We start from the raw sequence: 16,734 nt of genomic DNA, 5'->3' as shown, positions 1-16,734 counted from the left end.
GAGATGAGGTTTTGTGTGGACTACAGAGGACTTAATTCTGTCACCAAGACAGATGCCCATCCCATTCCAAGGGCAGATGAGTTAATTGACAAACTAGGTGCTGCCAGATACTTAAGTACCTCTGACTTGACAGCAGGGTACTGGCAAATCAAAATGGCACCAGGAGCAAAAGAAAAGACAGCTTTCTCCACACCTGATGGGCATTATCAGTTTACTGTAATGCCCTTTGGCTTAAAGAATGCCCCTGCCACCTTCCAAAGGTTGGTGAATCAAGTCCTTGCTGGCTTGGAGTCCTTCAGTGCAGCTTATCTTGACGATATTGCTGTCTTTAGCTCCATCTGGCAGGGTCACCTGGTCCACCTGAAGAAGGTTTTGAAGGCCCTGCAAGCAGCAGGCCTCTCTTTCAAGGCATCCAAATGTCAGATAGGGCAGGGAAGGAATGGTTTCTTACCTGTAACTCCAGTTCTCTCGTAGGGGTATTTCCATGATAGTCATAAGCACTGAATAGTTCTGCGCGCCTGCGGGGACCCCGGAGCACTGATCTGAAATGTATTCTTAAGTGCAGATACCAGGCCTGTAAAAACCCACTTAAGAATAACAGTGTGCAGCCTATGTGAAGAGCTACACAGACCAAATTGTTGGAAAAAAACGATAGCTGTAGTGTAAATACATTTTTAAAATTACATTTATTCCAGAAATGTCATAAAAAATACATTCTCAAACTTTATTTACACTTCCAAAAGAGAGTAAAACAATGCAGGGCAGTGTAGCCTATAGGCTGCCATTATACAGGATGTAAATAGAGCTGTGCCTTTAAGAAAAACAAAGTCTTTCTGTATCCCATCATGCACAGCAAAAGGCAGTTGCCTCAGTTCTTTTTTGGAGGCTTATAACCTGACATGAAGTAACAAAACCATTTGTTGTAATACCAACATCGATATTATTATGGCAACTTTCCTATGTCATCTCCACCGGGGAGGAGGGAGGGTTGCTTATGACTATCATGGAAATACCCCTACGAGAGAACTGGAGTTACAGGTAAGAAACCATTCCTTCTCTCGTAGGGGATTTCCATGTATAGTCATAAGCACTGAATAGACTAGCAAGCCCATCCCCATAACCGCAGTGGAGTAGACAGAATAATACTGAAAAGAAGAATCATGCAAATAGATTCTTGAGCGAGGCCTGTCCAACCTGCGCATCTGCCCTAGCATCTGTATCAAGGCAGTAATGCTGTGTAAAGGTATTGACCGATTTCCAAGTGGCCGCCTTACATATCTCTGCCAAAGGGATATTTCTCATTAAGGCCGCAGTAGCTGCCTTCCCTCTAGTAGAATGGGCTTTTGGCCTGCCATCAAGAGATTTATTCGCTAACTGATAACACAACACTATACATGAAACAATCCATCTGGATAAAGATTGTTTAGACGTGCCCAGCCCTGTTCTAACTGGGCCATAGTTAACAAAGAGCTGCTGTGATTTACGCAAGCATTTTGTCCTGTCCAAGTAAAACTTCAAAACCCTCTTTACGTCCAGAGAATGCAGGGTTCTCTCGTCAGGGGTAGTTGGATTTGGAAAGAAAGTTGGCAATGAAATAGTTTGATTTACATGAAAGTCTGAAACGACTTTTGGTAAAACTTTTGGATGCGTCCTCATCACTACTTTCGCAGAGTGAAAAACCGTGTAGGGTTCTTGAGCCCAAAGGGCCTGGATCTCACTGACCCTACGCGCTGATGTGATTGCAACCAGAAAAGCAGGTTTCCACGTAAGATGCTGGAGTGATGCTTTATGTATTGGCTCAAACAGAGGTAGCATTAGACGCGAAAGGACAATATTCAGTTCCCATGGAGGAGATGGTCTCCTAATGGGAGGGAAGACCTTTTAAAAGCCCTCCAGGAAGTCCTTGATAATTGGAATCCTAAAGAAGGAGGGTTGAGAGGGGCTCTTTCTATATGCCGTTAGAGCCGCTAGGTGTACTTTTATTGATGACAATTGCAATCCAGATTTTGCCAAACTTAACAAGTATGGCAGGATAGTTTCCTCTCTGCAGGATATTGGGTCAATGTTGTTGTCCAAGCACCACACACAGAATATTTTCCACTTGCATGCATTAGCTGACCTTGTGGAAGGGCGCTTTGCTTCCCTTAGGATTTCTATGCAGTCCTAAGGTAGGTTCAAGTGTCCATATTGCACTAACTCAGGAGCCATGCTGCCAAACTCAATGATGAGAGGTTGGGATGAGATATCTGCCCTCGGAACTTCGTGAGAAGGTCCGGGCGATGAGGCAGCCTGATGTGTGGTTTGAGTGACCAGTGAAGGAGGTCTGGAAACCACCATTGGCGTGGCCATTCTGGGGCAATTAGAATCATCTTGGTGTGAGCATTGGAGAGCTTCTGGAGGACTGCCGGTATCAGGGGAAGCGGTGGAAAGGCGTAAAGAAATGCTCCTGACCAGCTTATCCACAGGGCATTCCCCATCGTCCCTGGATGGTCACATCTGGAGGCAAAGGTTTGGCATTTTTTGTTTTCTGGGGTTGCGAATAGGTCTATAGAGGGGGTCCCCCATATTTCAAAAATGGAACGGACGACGTCGTTGTGTAATACCCATTCGTGGTTCTCGTCCATTACGGGGCTGAGGGCATCCGCCTGAACATTCTGTATGCACAGAAGGTGAGTTGCCACTAACGACAGGTTCCTGGCTAGAAGCCAATGCCAGATTGTTTGAGCCTCTCTCGATAATATCCTGGACATGGTGCCTCCTTGTTTGTTTACGTAATACATGGTGGCCAAGTTGTCTGTCTGGAGGAGGAGAGTTTCTGTCTTCAGAGACGGTAGGAAGGCCTTGAGCGCAAGATGGACTGTGCGAAGCTCCAAAAGGTTGATATGATACAGGGTCTCTCTCTCTGTGACCACTTGCCTTGGACTCGAAGGTGACCCCTATGCACTCCCCATCCGAGCAGCGATGCGTCTGTTACGATGGTTTGAGCTGGAGGCTGTTGTTGGAAAGGAATCCCCACCAAAAGATTGTTGGGTGAACACCACCACTTGAGGGATTGCAAGGCGTGGGGAGAAAGAAGGACTCTGCTCTCCCAATCGTCCATCAGTTGGCACCATTGATCCTCCAGGCACTCCTGTAAGGGTCTCATATGGAGGCGAGCATTGGGAACGAGGTGGATGCAAGACGCCATCGAGCCCAGTGGAGAGGATATTGCCCTTGCAGTGGTCTGTGGTGTTCTCTCGAGCTGCTGGCATTTTTGGAGAATCGATAACCGTCGTTCCTCCAAAGGAAACACCTTTCCTTGATTGGTATCTATAATGGCCCCTAAGTAATGCAGCCTCTGAACAGGTGTTGCTGTGGACTTGAGGAGATTGACTTGAAGACCCAGGCTCTGGAGAAGCTGCTGAGACCAGTTGAAATGTTGTTGAGCCTCTAGATAGGTGGAGGCCTTTATGAGCCAATCGTCTAGATAGGGGTAGACGAATATTCGATGCTTCCTCAAATGGGCGGCCACCACCGCCATGCATTTGGAAAAGGTTCTCGTGCTGATTTGAGGCCGAAGGGTAGAACCGCAAATTGGTAATGACTTTTGCCGACGATGAACCATAGAAATTTTCGATGTTTCTCGCTCACCGGAATGTGAAAATAAGCGTCACGAAGGACTATCGCGCAGAGCCAGTCGCCCTGACGAAGTTGAGGGTAAATTTGGTGCAAGGATAGCATCCTGAATTTTTCTCTGCGAATCCACTTGTTTGCCATTCTTAGGTCTAGAATGGGACGAAACTCTTCTTTGTCCTTCTTTGGAACCAGAAAATACCTCGAGTAAATCCCCTTTCCGCGTTGGTTGATCGGGACGGGCTCTATTGCTCTTTTCTGTAATAGGGTTGCTACTTCTAACTGAAGAGCTTCGAGGTGGTGGCTGACTGGTTTGGGTGGAACAGATGGAGGAGGACTGTTGAATCTGAGAGCGTAACCATTCCGTACAATATTCAATACCCAGGCGTCTGATGTGATGCGTAGCCACTCGTCCAGATGATTTGAGATACTTCCCCCTACCGGAGTGGATAACGGAGGAGGGGGAAGTGAAGATTCAGGGCTTAGACGCGGGAGCCTGGCGAGTTGTCTGGGTTTGCGGTGTGGAACGACCCCTTGTCGACTTTCGCTGTGACGAGAAGGTTCTTTGATGCTGTTGTTGCTGCTGGGGTCGTGAAGCCACCCACTGTGGTGTCTGATACCTGTGAGTGAACAGCCTTCGTTGGTAGGGACGGAATACTTTTCGCTGTTCCCTTGGACGTTCGATGCCTACCGCTTTTAAAGTGTCTAGCTCAGATTTCATTCTCGACATCTCGTCATCGGCATGAGAGCCAAACAAGGTGGAGCCTGAGAATGGTAAATTTTGAATTCTCTGCTGTGCCTCTGGTTTGAGAGATGTCAAGCGCAACCAAGCGTGTCGTCTTAAGGCTACTCCATGAGCATAGTTATGTGCCGAAAGCACAGAAGAGTCAGCAGCAGCACTTATCACCTGGTTGGAGACCATGGCACCTTCACCCACGATCTCCAAGAAATCTTCTCTTTTTTCTTTAGGTAGATGCTCCGCAAACTGTAGCATAGAGTCCCAAAGAGCACGATCATATCTACCTAATAAAGCGGTAGCACTGGCTGCTTTCATTGTGATGGCCGCGTTAGAGCATACTTTGCGTCCTGCGGCATCGATCTTTCTGCTCTCCTTGTCCGGAGGCGAGATGTAGAGTGTAACTTCTTTGGCACAACTATAACCACCGAGTCCGGCACTGGGTCCGACCTTAGGAATAGAGGGTCTTGCTCCGGTGGGCGATACTTTTTTATAAGCCTGGAAGGAGCAGTCTTTGTTGTTGCCGGTGTCAGAAAAATATCCATTGTCGGTTCAAGAAGACCCGGGACCAGTGGAAGTAAAGGTCTTGAGGATGTTCTCTGGTGTAAAGTCTCGAAAATCACTGAGGTCGTTGGAGTGGGTACCGCTAGCGGGATGTTTAGTTTGGTAGCCCCGCGTACTAGGACCTCTTGGAAGGTGTTCACGTCATCTATGGGGGACACTCTCGAAGATGGTGAGTCCAACAGGGTTGGAGAGTAATCCCGTGTGGAAGAAGAAGAATGTCTATGACGTGAATGTGAAGATCTTTGAACTGATTCATGTCGATGGTGTTGAGAGAAAGAAGAGCGTCTCGAGGAATGCCGGGAATGTCTTGTGGATTCCGCTGGAGTCACCGGAACGGACTCTGAGGGAGGAGCCGGAGGAGGAGCTGTAGGCACCACAAGTATCTGCGGCAAAGGTGACTGCTGAGGAGACAGCTGAGGAGAAGTTGGAAGAAGAATGAGCGAGGCCGAGGATTCCGAAGTGGTATAAACCCTTCTAGGCCTCTTTTACTGCCTCCTCGACGTCGACACACTCCTCGACGTATGGTGACGGCGGGTGCCTTTCGACGTTGATTCGCCTCGTCGCTGAGATTCTCTTGACGGTGACCTTCCTCGACGTCGGTGGGATGACGGCGACCGTCTTCGCCGGCGAGCACTTTCTCTCGTCCTTGTCGCGTCGAAACGGCTGTCGACATCGAGCGATGCCTCTTTCTCAACGGCGAGCCGGTCCTCGGCGGCGAACATGTTGGCGCCGTTCCCGGTCTCGACGTCGATGCCCTCGACGTCGTCGGAGACCTATGTAGTTTATGAGCAGGTCTGGCAGATGTTCCAGAGGAAACAGGGGGAGCCCTGGTAGAAGACTGACCTTCTCCTCGCTCTGTGGCAGATTGACCACTTCTTCTCCTGTCCTCTCTTGCCTGAAGTCGAATTTTCTCCCTATCGCTTAGAGTTCTTCTGGAGAAAGTTCTACAGATGTCACAGGAGTCAGGTTTGTGACTGGATGGTAGGCAAATTATACAGACCTGGTGTGGGTCCGTTTTAGCCTTTTTTCTGCCACAAGAAGGACATTTATCAAAAAGTGAAGGCATTCTAAAATCGAAAAACCTTAAATTTATGTCAGAACTTGACAGGAAATGCTAGCAAATGTTCACTCATGATAAAAGACGTTGAGTGAAATTGAAATTCAAAAGATTTTAATTGAATTTCCTGTCAAAAAAGCTTTGTGAGGTAGAGCTCAATGCTTCAGGGTCCTGTCAGAAGGAGCCGGAAAAAAGAACTGAGGCAACTGCCTTTTGCTGTGCATGATGGGATACAGGAAGACTTTGTTTTTCTTAAAGGAACAGCTCTATTTACATCCTGTATAATGGCAGCCTATGGGCTACACTGCCCTGCATTGTTTTACTCTCTTTTGGAAGTGTAAATAAAGTTTGAGAATGTATTTTTTATTACATTTCTGGAATAAATGTAATTTTGAAAATGTATTTACACTACATCTATCGTTTTTTTCCAACAATTTGGTCTGTGTAGCTCTTCACATAGGCTGCACACTGTTATTCTTAAGTGGGGTTTTACAGGCCTTTGTTTAAAAAGGGCTGGTATCTGTACTTAAGAATACATTTCAGATCAGTGCTCCGGGGTCCCCGCAGGCGAGCGGAACTATTCAGTGCTTATGACTATACATGGAAATCCCCTACGAGAGAACAGTGGTTTACTTGGGACACCTTGTAAGTGGAGGCCAAGTTCAGCCACTCCAACCCAAGATCCAGACTATTCTGGACTGGGTAGCTCCAAAAACCCAGACTCAAGTCAGGGCATTCCTTGGCTTGACTGGCTACAACAAGAGGTTTGTGAAGGGATATGGATCAATAGTGACACTCCTCACAGACCTTACCTCCAAGAAAATGCCTAAGAAGGTAAACTGGACTATAAAATGCCAACAGGCCTTTGACACCCTGAAACAAGCTATGTGCACAGCACCAGTTATAAAAGCTCCAGATTACTCCAAGCAGTTCATTGTGCAGAATGATGCCTCTGAACATGGGATAGGGGCAGTTTTGTCCCAAACAAATGATGATGGCCTTGACCAGCCTGTTGCTTTCATTAGCAGGAGGTTACTCCCCACGGAGCAGCGTTTGAGTGCCATTAAGAGGGAGGCCTTTGCTGTGGGTTGGTCCCTGAAGAAGCTGAGACCATACCTCTTTGGTACTCACTTTGTAGTTCAAACTGACCACAGACCTCTCAGATGGCTAATGCAAATGAAAGGTGAAAATCCAAAACTGTTGAGGTGGTCCATCTCCCTACAGGGAATGGACTTTATAGTGGAACACAGACCTGGGACTGCCCATGCCAATGCAGATGGCCTTTCCAGGTTCTTCCACTTAGAAAATGAAGACTCTCTTGGGAAAGGTTAGTCTCATCCTCTTTCATTTGGGGTGGGGGGGTTGTGTAAAGAAATGCCTCCTTGGCATGGTTACCCCCTGACCTTTTGCCTTTGCTGATGCCTAGTTATGATTTTAAAGTGTGCTGAGGCCTGCTAACCAGGAACCGGCACCAGTGTTCTTTCCCTAAACTGTACCTTTGTCTCCACAATTGTCACACCCTGGCATCCAGGTAAGTCCCTTGTAACTGGTACCCCTGGTACCAAAGGCCCTGATGCCAGGGAAGGTCTCTAAGGGCTGCAGCATATCTTATGCCACCCTGGGGACCCCTCACTCAGCAAATGCATACTGCTTGCCAGCTTGTGTGTGCTGGTGGGGAGAAAATGGCTAAGTCAACATGGCACTCCCCTCAGGGTGCCATGCCAACCTCACACTGCCTATGGCATAGATAAGTCACCCCTCTAACAGGCCTTACAGCCCTAAGGCAGGGTGCACTATACCACAGGTGAGGGCATAGGTGCATGAGCACCATGCCCCTACAGTGTCTAAGCAAAACCTTAGACATTGTAAGTGCAGGGGAGCCATAAGAGTATATGGTCTGAGAGTCTGTCATACACGAACTACACAGCACCATAATGGCTACACTGAAAACTGTGAAGTTTGGTATCAAACTTCTCAGCACAATAAATGCACACTGATGCCAGTGTACATTTTATTGTGAAATACACCCAGAGGGCATCTTAGAGATGCCCCCTGAAAACATACCTGACTTCCAGTGTGGGCTGACTAGTTTTACCAGCCTGCCACACACCAGACATGTTGCTGGCCACATGGGGAGAGTGCCTTTTTCACTCTGTGGCCAGGAACAAAGCCTGTACTGGGTGGAGGTGCTTCTCACCTCCCCCTGCAGGAACTGTAACACCTGGCGGTGAGCCTCAAAGTCTGCGCCACAGGGCATCCCAGCTAGTGGAGATGCCCGCCCCTCCGGCCACGGACCCCACTTTTGGCAGGAAGGCCGGGGGAGATAATGAGAAAAACAAGGAGGAGTCACTGGCCAGTCAGGACAACCCCTAAGGTGTCCTAAGCTCAGGTGACTCTGACTTTTAGAAATCCTCCATCGTGCAGATGGAGGATTCCCCCAATAGGATTAGGGATGTGACCCCCCTTCCCACCGGGAGGAGGCACAAAGAGGGTGTAACCACCCTCAGGGCTAGTAGCCAATTGGCTACTAACCTCCCAGACCTAAACACACCTCTAAATTGAGTGTTTAGGGGCCCCCAGAACCGAGGAAGATAGATTCCTGCAACCTGAAGACGAAGGACTGCTGACCTGAAGCCCTGCAGAGAAGACGGAGACACCAACTGCTTTGGCCCCAGCCCTACCAGCTTGTCTCCCCACTTCAAGAAAAACTGCAACAGCGACGCATCCCCCAGGGTCCAGCGACCTCTGAAGCCTCAGAGGACTACCCTGCATCTAAAAGGAGCTAGAAACTCCAGAGGACAGCGGCTCTGTTCAACCGACTTGCAACTTTGCAACAAAGAAACAACTTTTAAAGACCACACGTTTTCCGCCAGAAGCGTGAGACTTTCCACTCTGCACCAGACGCCCCCGGCTCGACCTGCGGAAAACGAACTCTACAGGGAGGACTCCCCGGCAACTGCGAGCCCGTGAGTAGCCAGAGTTGACCCCCCTGAGCCTCCACAGCGACAGCCTGCAGTGGGAATCCAGAGGCTCCCCCTGACCGCGACTGCCTGCTTCAAAGAACCCGACGCCTGGGAAACACACTGCACCCGCAGCCCCCAGGACCTGAAGGATCCAAACTCCAGTGCAGGAGCGACCCCCAGGCAGCCGTCTTCCTAGCCCAGGTGGTGGCTACCCCGAGGAGCCCCCCCCTTGCCTGCCTGCATCGCTGAAGAGACCCCCGGGTCTCCCCATTGATCTCTATTGCAAACCCAACGCCTGTTTGCACTCTGCACCCGGCCGTCCCTGTGCCGCTGAGGGTGTACTTTCTGTGCCTACTTGTGTCCCCCCCGGTGCCCTACAAAACCCCCCTGGTCTGCCTTCCGAAGTCGCGGGTACTTACCTGCTGGCAGACTGGAACCGGGGAACCCCTATTTCTATTGAAGCCTATGCGTTTTGGGCACCACTTTGACCTCTGAACCTGACCGGCCCTGAGCTGCTGGTGTGGTAACTTTGGAGTTGCCTTGAAACCCCAACGGTGGGCTACCTTGGACCCAACTTTGAACCCTGTAAGTGCTTTACTTACCTGTGAACCTAACAAATACTTACCTCCCCCAGGAACTGTTGATTTGTGCACTGTGTCCATTTTTAAAATAGCTTATTTCCACTTTTGTAAAAACTGTACATGCTATTATGATGATTCAAAGTTCCTAAGATACCAGAGTGAAATACCTTTCATTTAAAGTATTGTTTGTAAATCTTGAACCTGTGGTTCTTAAAATAAACTAAGAAAATATATTTTTCTATATAAAAACCTATTGGCCTGGAATTGTCTTTGAGTGTGGGTTCCTCATTTATTGCCTGTGTGTGTACAACAAATGCTTAACACTACCCTCTGATAAGCCTACTGCTTGACCACACTACCACAAAATAGAGCATTAGAATTATCTCTTTTTGCCACTATCTTACCTCTAAGGAGAACCCTTGGACTCTGTGCATGCTATTTCTTACTTTGAAATAGTACATACAGAGCCAACTTCCTACAACCTGGCACTTCTTCTAGCCAAGCATCAGATCACCAGGCTTTGGAAGTCCACTCAAGCCCCTCTCACGTCCAACTGGCGGGATGAAGTTATGCGTTGGGGTTCAGCGGATGGTTATGCCCTACACAGGGAAGAATACTGAGGTCTCCGTTAACAGCCTATTGCCTTAGTGTGGGATGACCAACTTGAAACATTTAAGTCCCAAGGGGATGTTGACCAATATCCACGGAATGCATAGTACCCCTCCCATGAAATGGCATATGTCACCTGACTTACAACACGGATGATACTACATATTGTATTCAGTCCTTTTCCTTCTTGCCCCTGATGTGGTTCACACCGCCCCGTTCATCTCCCATAATTTATTTCCCATTATGGTCTTCTAGGTTGAGTGCACCTGTAAATAGGTTGGGGTTAGGGAGGGAGGGAGATAGTAGTTGCTTTTGTTTTCATTTTCATATTGGTTTTCCTGACTGCCTACGTTAAGCTCATATAGTGTATAATTATATCTGAAATGCTACTTATTGCTCGAACCTGTTCCTCAAGGATGTAAAGTATATATGTTATTTTGCCAGGCTGGAACAAACGGTATGGCCACAACTGTATTGTACACCTTTTCTTTGTTTAAAATCTGCAATAAAAATGTGTTTAAAAAAATTTAAGTTCTGAACCACTTGAACATCTGCCCTAGAATCTGAATCCAAACAATGTCTGGTAAATGTATGTATGGCTCTCCAGGTAGCAACTGTACATATCTCTGAAATTGGAATGTTTCTAAAGACAGCCATAGTAGCTGCCATTCCCCTAGTTGAAAGTGTATTAGGCCTACCACAGATGACTCTATTTGCCAATTGTTAATACAGTCTAATGCAAGAAAATATCCAAAATAAGGAGAGAAAAAAACACAATAAAGGAGGGTAAAAGCAGAGTGTGCCAGTCTTAAACAAAATGATAAATAAGTCTTCTCTTTGTAGTGAGACACAGGGAGTGATTCTAAGCTTGGCGGGCGGCGGTAGCCGCCCGCCAAGCGGGAACCGCCAGAAGACCGTACCGCGGTAAAAAGACCGCGGCGGTCATTCTGGGTTTCGCACTGGGCTGGCGGGCGACCGCCGAAAGTCCGCCCACCAGCCCAGCGGGAAACACCCTTCCCACGAGGACGCCGGCTCAGAATGGAGCCGGCGGAGTGGGAAGGTGCGACGGGTGCAGTTGCACCCGTCGCGAATTTCAGTGTCTGCAAAGCAGACACTGAAATTCTTCGTGGGGCCCTCTTACGGGGGCCCCTGCAGTGCCCATGCCATTGGCATGGGCACTGCAGGGGCCCCCAGGGGCCCCGCGGCACCCCCTACCGCCATCCTGTTCCTGGCGGGAGACCCGCCAGGAACAGGATGGCGGTAGGGGGTGTCAGAATCCCCATGGCGGCGGGGCGCGCTCCGCCGCCATGGAGGATTCTCAAGGGCAGCGGGAAGTCGGCGGTACACCGCCGACTTTCCGTTTCTGGCCGCGGCTGAACCGCCGCGGTCAGAATGCCCAGCGGTGCACCGCCAGCCTGTTGGCGGTGCTACCGCCGACCTCTGCCATGGCGGTAATTACCGCCAGGGTCAGAATGACCCCCACAGTCTTCAGAATGGCTTTTGGATTCTGGGTTAACCTTTAACTCGGCCCACAATGGTGAGATTGTTTTCATTACGCAGATGAGAGTTGTGCATGGTCATCCCTGTATTGTGTACTGCATCCCCAACAACAGTCTACTCATTGACAAGGTGGCTATTAGGCAATATTACCATATGAATTTCAGTGACACCAGAAGTGTCCTCCTCACTGTACCTTGCGTTGTTTGGCAACTCTTTTCATACTCCAACGTTTGCCAACCTGCTTTATTGATTTTGATAACTTTCATAGTTTGAGAAAAATTAGATGTACATTTGCAGACATGGTCAGGTAACTTTACCCAGGCGAAACAATATTCCCAAATGAACATGTCTTGTAATTTTGATCATTCTGCTTTTTGTAATTGCTTTTGCTTACAAGCAACTCTGTCAATAATGTTTTTTTCCAATGCAGGTGAGATCAAATTCCTTGGAGAAACACTGCTTGCATGGGCAGCATGCACCTACCTGAGACACGGGATGAATCCTGCTAAGAAACCAGAAAAAAAGGACTGATGCCAGTAGTAGCAGTGGAACAATTTTGTAAATCTATAGCCTTCCCATGATGTGTTAGATAGTGCGGAATTAGTTACGAGTGCCAGTTTGACAGCGTCTTTGGTGTAATGGTGAAACGTTCCACTTGTCTGTTACACTGGGGATCATACAATGTGGTGTTGATGTGTTTGATGTGATATTTAAGCTGCATGCCATTATCCGTTACTAATGATTCACAGAAACTTTTCTTGGTAAACAGTGTGTATAATAACTCTATCACAGACTTGGCCTGATTTGCAAACTTCACTTTGGGACACTTAAAATGGTAGGCAAAATAACAAGTTCTAATTTCATGTGTGAGGGTAAAATTATGAAAGTATCCATAATGTCGAGGGTTAATTTTTGCCACACTGTATTGGTCCATTGCACAGGAACCATAGACTGTGCATAAGCATTCTTGTCATAAGATGAGCAACTATCACATTGTTTCACCTAATTAGCAGCCCCTGTGTGTAATCCAAACCACAAAAATGGGTGTGTAATACATTTGTAAGTGCAGACATGGCCATGTGACCTTGAGCAGCACTTTTATGAACCATAGGTCTATTCTGCTGTGGAGGCATTAATTTGTCCTCCCTAAAGACTAAGGGCTGATTTAATTGTTGGTAGAGAGGGAACTCCATTGCACCACCGATGGAATTCCTAGCGCGCCAACACAGTGGTCCGCCCCCTGTTTTATACGCGGGTGGGCAATAGGTTTGGCTATAAGCTAATTACTCCCTCACTGCAGTAGCTAAACTTCTCCAATGGCCCAACAGTGTAAGGGCTGTTGAGGAATTGACTATATGTCCATCCGCCAAAATAGGATGGGCAAATTAGGATGGGCTGTTTTTTACTGTCTCTCACCCCAAGGTAAACTTTGGTGGTAAGGAACAGTAAAAAACAGAAAAATGCCCGTCACCATAGGAGATATTTCCCGTAGCAAGGGGGACATTATCTTTTTTATTTTCAAAATGAAATTCCTGTTTCTGGATTTTCTTTTTGAAAATAAAGAAGAAACCAGTTTGGTGCAAGGGGCCATCATGTTGACAGAGCCCTACACCAAAATGTAGAAAGCATTGACAGGAACCTCCCTGACAGTCAAAAAACAAAGACTAAAAAGGCAGCATAGAGCTTTGGACTCCTGGCTTGCATTGATAAACCAACAATGAAGAATGTGATCGTTCCTTAAACCAGCACTGCCAACTTACCTCTGCTACTTAAGGCAATGCCAACAGCATCTTTTATGGGTTAGAAAGCATATTTTCAGCCAAATGTAAACTACAGTTTCATTTACAAATGCACACGAAAAGGATACCAATTGCCTTTTATAGGCAGGCTTCCTATGCAAAAATGGCTCCAGGATCCCAGAAGTAGGCAAATATATTCCCTGGTCTAAAAATATCAAAGAAAATACCCTTAATCGAGACATTTGTATTCTGCATTGTTTGTTCCCTTTAGTGAGTTAGAGGTCTCCATCAAATCTCCGGTCACTTTCCTACCACGCTATATCTATATTCTGGGCCCCTCATAACATGGCTTGTTCACTAAACCACGTGGCATTTTAGAAATTTGACACTTGGGTTTAATTCCAAGAACTTGTAAATGTTCCACCCACACCGTTCACAACTTGCACATATCATTGTATGACGTTTTTTGCTTCACTTGTACAAACAAAACTGTTACCCGAGTTCATACCTGTACTCTTAGTGTCTCAATGAAGTTAGTGCCGTACGCTCGTCGAGTAAAGTCAGAAAGATTAAACTGGATTTGATTCCAGCCGTCATCTAGTCGCATTGGCATGCTGCAATTGAAGGGCTTAACCCGGGTCGTGCTTTGGTAGTTGCTGGCCCGGAACCGTCGACCCATATTTTTATCATCAAGTACCTGTTTGGGAAAACTGCAGATTAAAAGCAGGCGTGCTTTGGGAGTTAAGGTTTACTACAGAGAAAGCAAGAAGGGAAGGCAACAAGTGCCTAGATTACCTATCGGTAGCCTTCATTACCCTGATTCCCCATTAGTCATCCCAGTACATACATTTCCTGCTTTTCTCTACCTCCCAAGGTGCTTCATATTTTTATTATGCTGTAACTACCCATAAACCTCGTCTGCTCTTCTCACTCCTCCTGTTATTTACCCAGCCATTTGCTAGAGGCTGATAAAGTAACAGGGTGGATTACCTTCGCTTCCCGGCCCTCGTCCCATTCCTTATTAATTGAGGTATGCCCAAGCTATAATCCTTCATCAGCCATAGGAATACACAAAAACACAATGAAGTGGAACAGGTAGGAATCTTTATTCTTCATTTAAAACCTATCCTTTAAAATATCAATTTATGATATTATCTCAGGTTACATATTTCATCTGATAAAGCAATATCAGAAGAGAAGAGAAAAGAAAAAGAAATTAAAGGAACAATAACTTGTGGGTTGACATAGGTCCCAAAATAATATTTGAACCAATGCCTAAATCAGGTTCCTCAGCATAAATAATCTATGAAGCAAAATAAATGTACAGGTCCTTGTAGCGGCTGTACAAATCTCTCTTATGGAGATTACCATCCACTCAGCTCAAGAAGCTTCCATTCCTCTAGTAGAATGGGCTTTTATTATTTCGGGAATTTGTTATCCATAATCCTGATACAAAGAGGAAATTACTGATTTAAATCATCTTGCGAAACTGGAAGACGGAGATTTTCTTATAAAGTAGTGTTTGGCAAACGTGTGCAGTGATGCCCATGTTGCTGCTTGGCAGATGTCCACGACTGGGACACCACGTGCTAGCGCCGTGGTCGCAGCTTTCTCCCTGGAGGAATGAGCCCGTAATCCCTTGGGAGGCTGCTTATTAGCCAGGGCATAGCAAATCTTAATACGACAACAACTCAGCGTGAAATGGTGTGCTCCTGTACTGCCCGTCCCTTCTTTGCTCCCACATAACCCACAAAGAGTTGGTCATCCACCCAGAACTCTTTTGTGCAGTCAAGGTAGAATGACAACGCCCTTTTTGAGTCCAACCGATGAAGTCGCTCCTCTTCCTTAGAGGGATGTGGGGGATCAAAGAAGGTGGGCAAGGTGATAGTTTGAGCCAGATGGAATGGGGTCACCACCTTAGAAAGGAAAGAGGCATGGGTGCGCAGCACAATTTTTTCTGGAAACACTCAGATTTGGCAACTTAGATGAAAATGCCTGTATCTCGTTCATCCTCTGGGCAGATGTTACTGCCACTAGAAGACTGTCTTGATGGTGATCAGCAAAAGGGGACAATTGTGCAACATATTTACAAGCAATTTAAGAAACCTATTTGCACAGGGGGCTTGAAACAAGAGGATTGATCAGGCAGCTGCTGATAGAGCAGAGAGATAGACCTTCAGTGTCCCCAGAGAGAAACCCTGTTGGGTAAGAGAAAGAATGAAGAGAAGAATATCAGATAAAGAAACAAAGAGAAGATCTAACTACTTCTCTGTACAATAGCTTACAAATCTTCACCAATTGCAGGCGTATACCATTTTTGTGGCGGAAGTCCTGGCTGCCAAGATAATGTTTCAGACTTCGGAAGGAATGTCAGAGGCTGTCAACTGCCAAAGCTCAATTTCCATGCATGAAGGTGCAGAGTTGACAGGTTGGGGGAGGACCCTCACATGCTGCTGCAACAGAAGATCCTCCCAAAGGGACAGCCTGATCCCAGGATCAATGCTCATTTTCAGAAGCTCAGGATACCTGACTCTCCGTGCACAGTACAGAGCCACAAGAATTTCTTGAGCCCGGTCGTTCTTGGTCTTCTTGAGAACTCTGGGCAGGAGTGGTAAGGGTGGAAAGGTGTACAGGAGGCCTGACCTCCACTCCGACGAAAAGCGTCACAGTGTGAGTGCTGCCTTGGAAACTCAAAGCACAATTCTGCTGACTTTTCACATTCTCTCCAGAGGCGAGTAGATCTAACCAAGACTCTCCTCACTGCTGAAAGAGACCTTGTACCACTTCCGAATGGAGACGCCACTCGTGATCCGCTAGGCATCGACTGCTAAGTTAGTCCACCCTAGCATTCAGAGAACCTGCCAGGTATTGAAACACTTTGGAAGGAAATGCTTCCTTGGCATGGTTACCCCCCGACTTTTTGCCTTTGCTAATGCCTAGTTATGATTTGAAAGTGTGCTGAGGCCTGCTAACCAGGCCCCAGCACCAGTGTTCTTTCCCTAAACTGTACCTTTGTCTCCACAATTGGCACCACCCTGGCACCCAGGTAAGTCCCTTGTAACTGGTACCCCTGGTACCAAGGGCCCTGATGCCAGGGAAGGTCTCTAAGGGCTGCAGCATGTCTTATGCCACACTGGGGACCCCTCACTCAGCACAGACACACTGCTTACCAGCTTGTGTGTGCTGGTGGGGAGAAATGACTAAGTCAACATGGCACTCCCCTCAGGGTGCCATGCCAACCTCACACTGCCTATGGCATAGATAAGTCACCCCTCTAGCAGGCCTTACAGCCCTAAGGCAGGGTACACTATACCACAAGTGAGGGCATAGGTGCATGAGCACTATGCCCCTACAGTGTCTAAGCAAAACCTTA

At 47.3% G+C, this 16,734-nt stretch overlaps 1 protein-coding gene across 1 annotated transcript in view; it reads right to left on the bottom strand.

Moving 5' to 3' along the window:
* Positions 1-16,734, bottom strand: part of CFAP20 (cilia and flagella associated protein 20) — a 343,468-nt gene that overhangs the window by 83,357 nt on the left and 243,377 nt on the right. The window contains exon 4 of the mRNA XM_069215996.1: positions 13,870-14,058. Within this exon, the coding sequence (XP_069072097.1) occupies positions 13,870-14,058 (189 nt within the window). The remainder of the gene's footprint in view (positions 1-13,869; positions 14,059-16,734) is intronic.

Source organism: Pleurodeles waltl, chromosome 12 (genome assembly GCF_031143425.1).
Source record: "Pleurodeles waltl isolate 20211129_DDA chromosome 12, aPleWal1.hap1.20221129, whole genome shotgun sequence".
NCBI classification, from domain to species: domain Eukaryota; kingdom Metazoa; phylum Chordata; class Amphibia; order Caudata; family Salamandridae; genus Pleurodeles; species Pleurodeles waltl.
The sequence above is the reverse complement of the archived record's forward strand: the minus strand, read 5'-3'. Positions and strand labels throughout refer to the sequence as shown.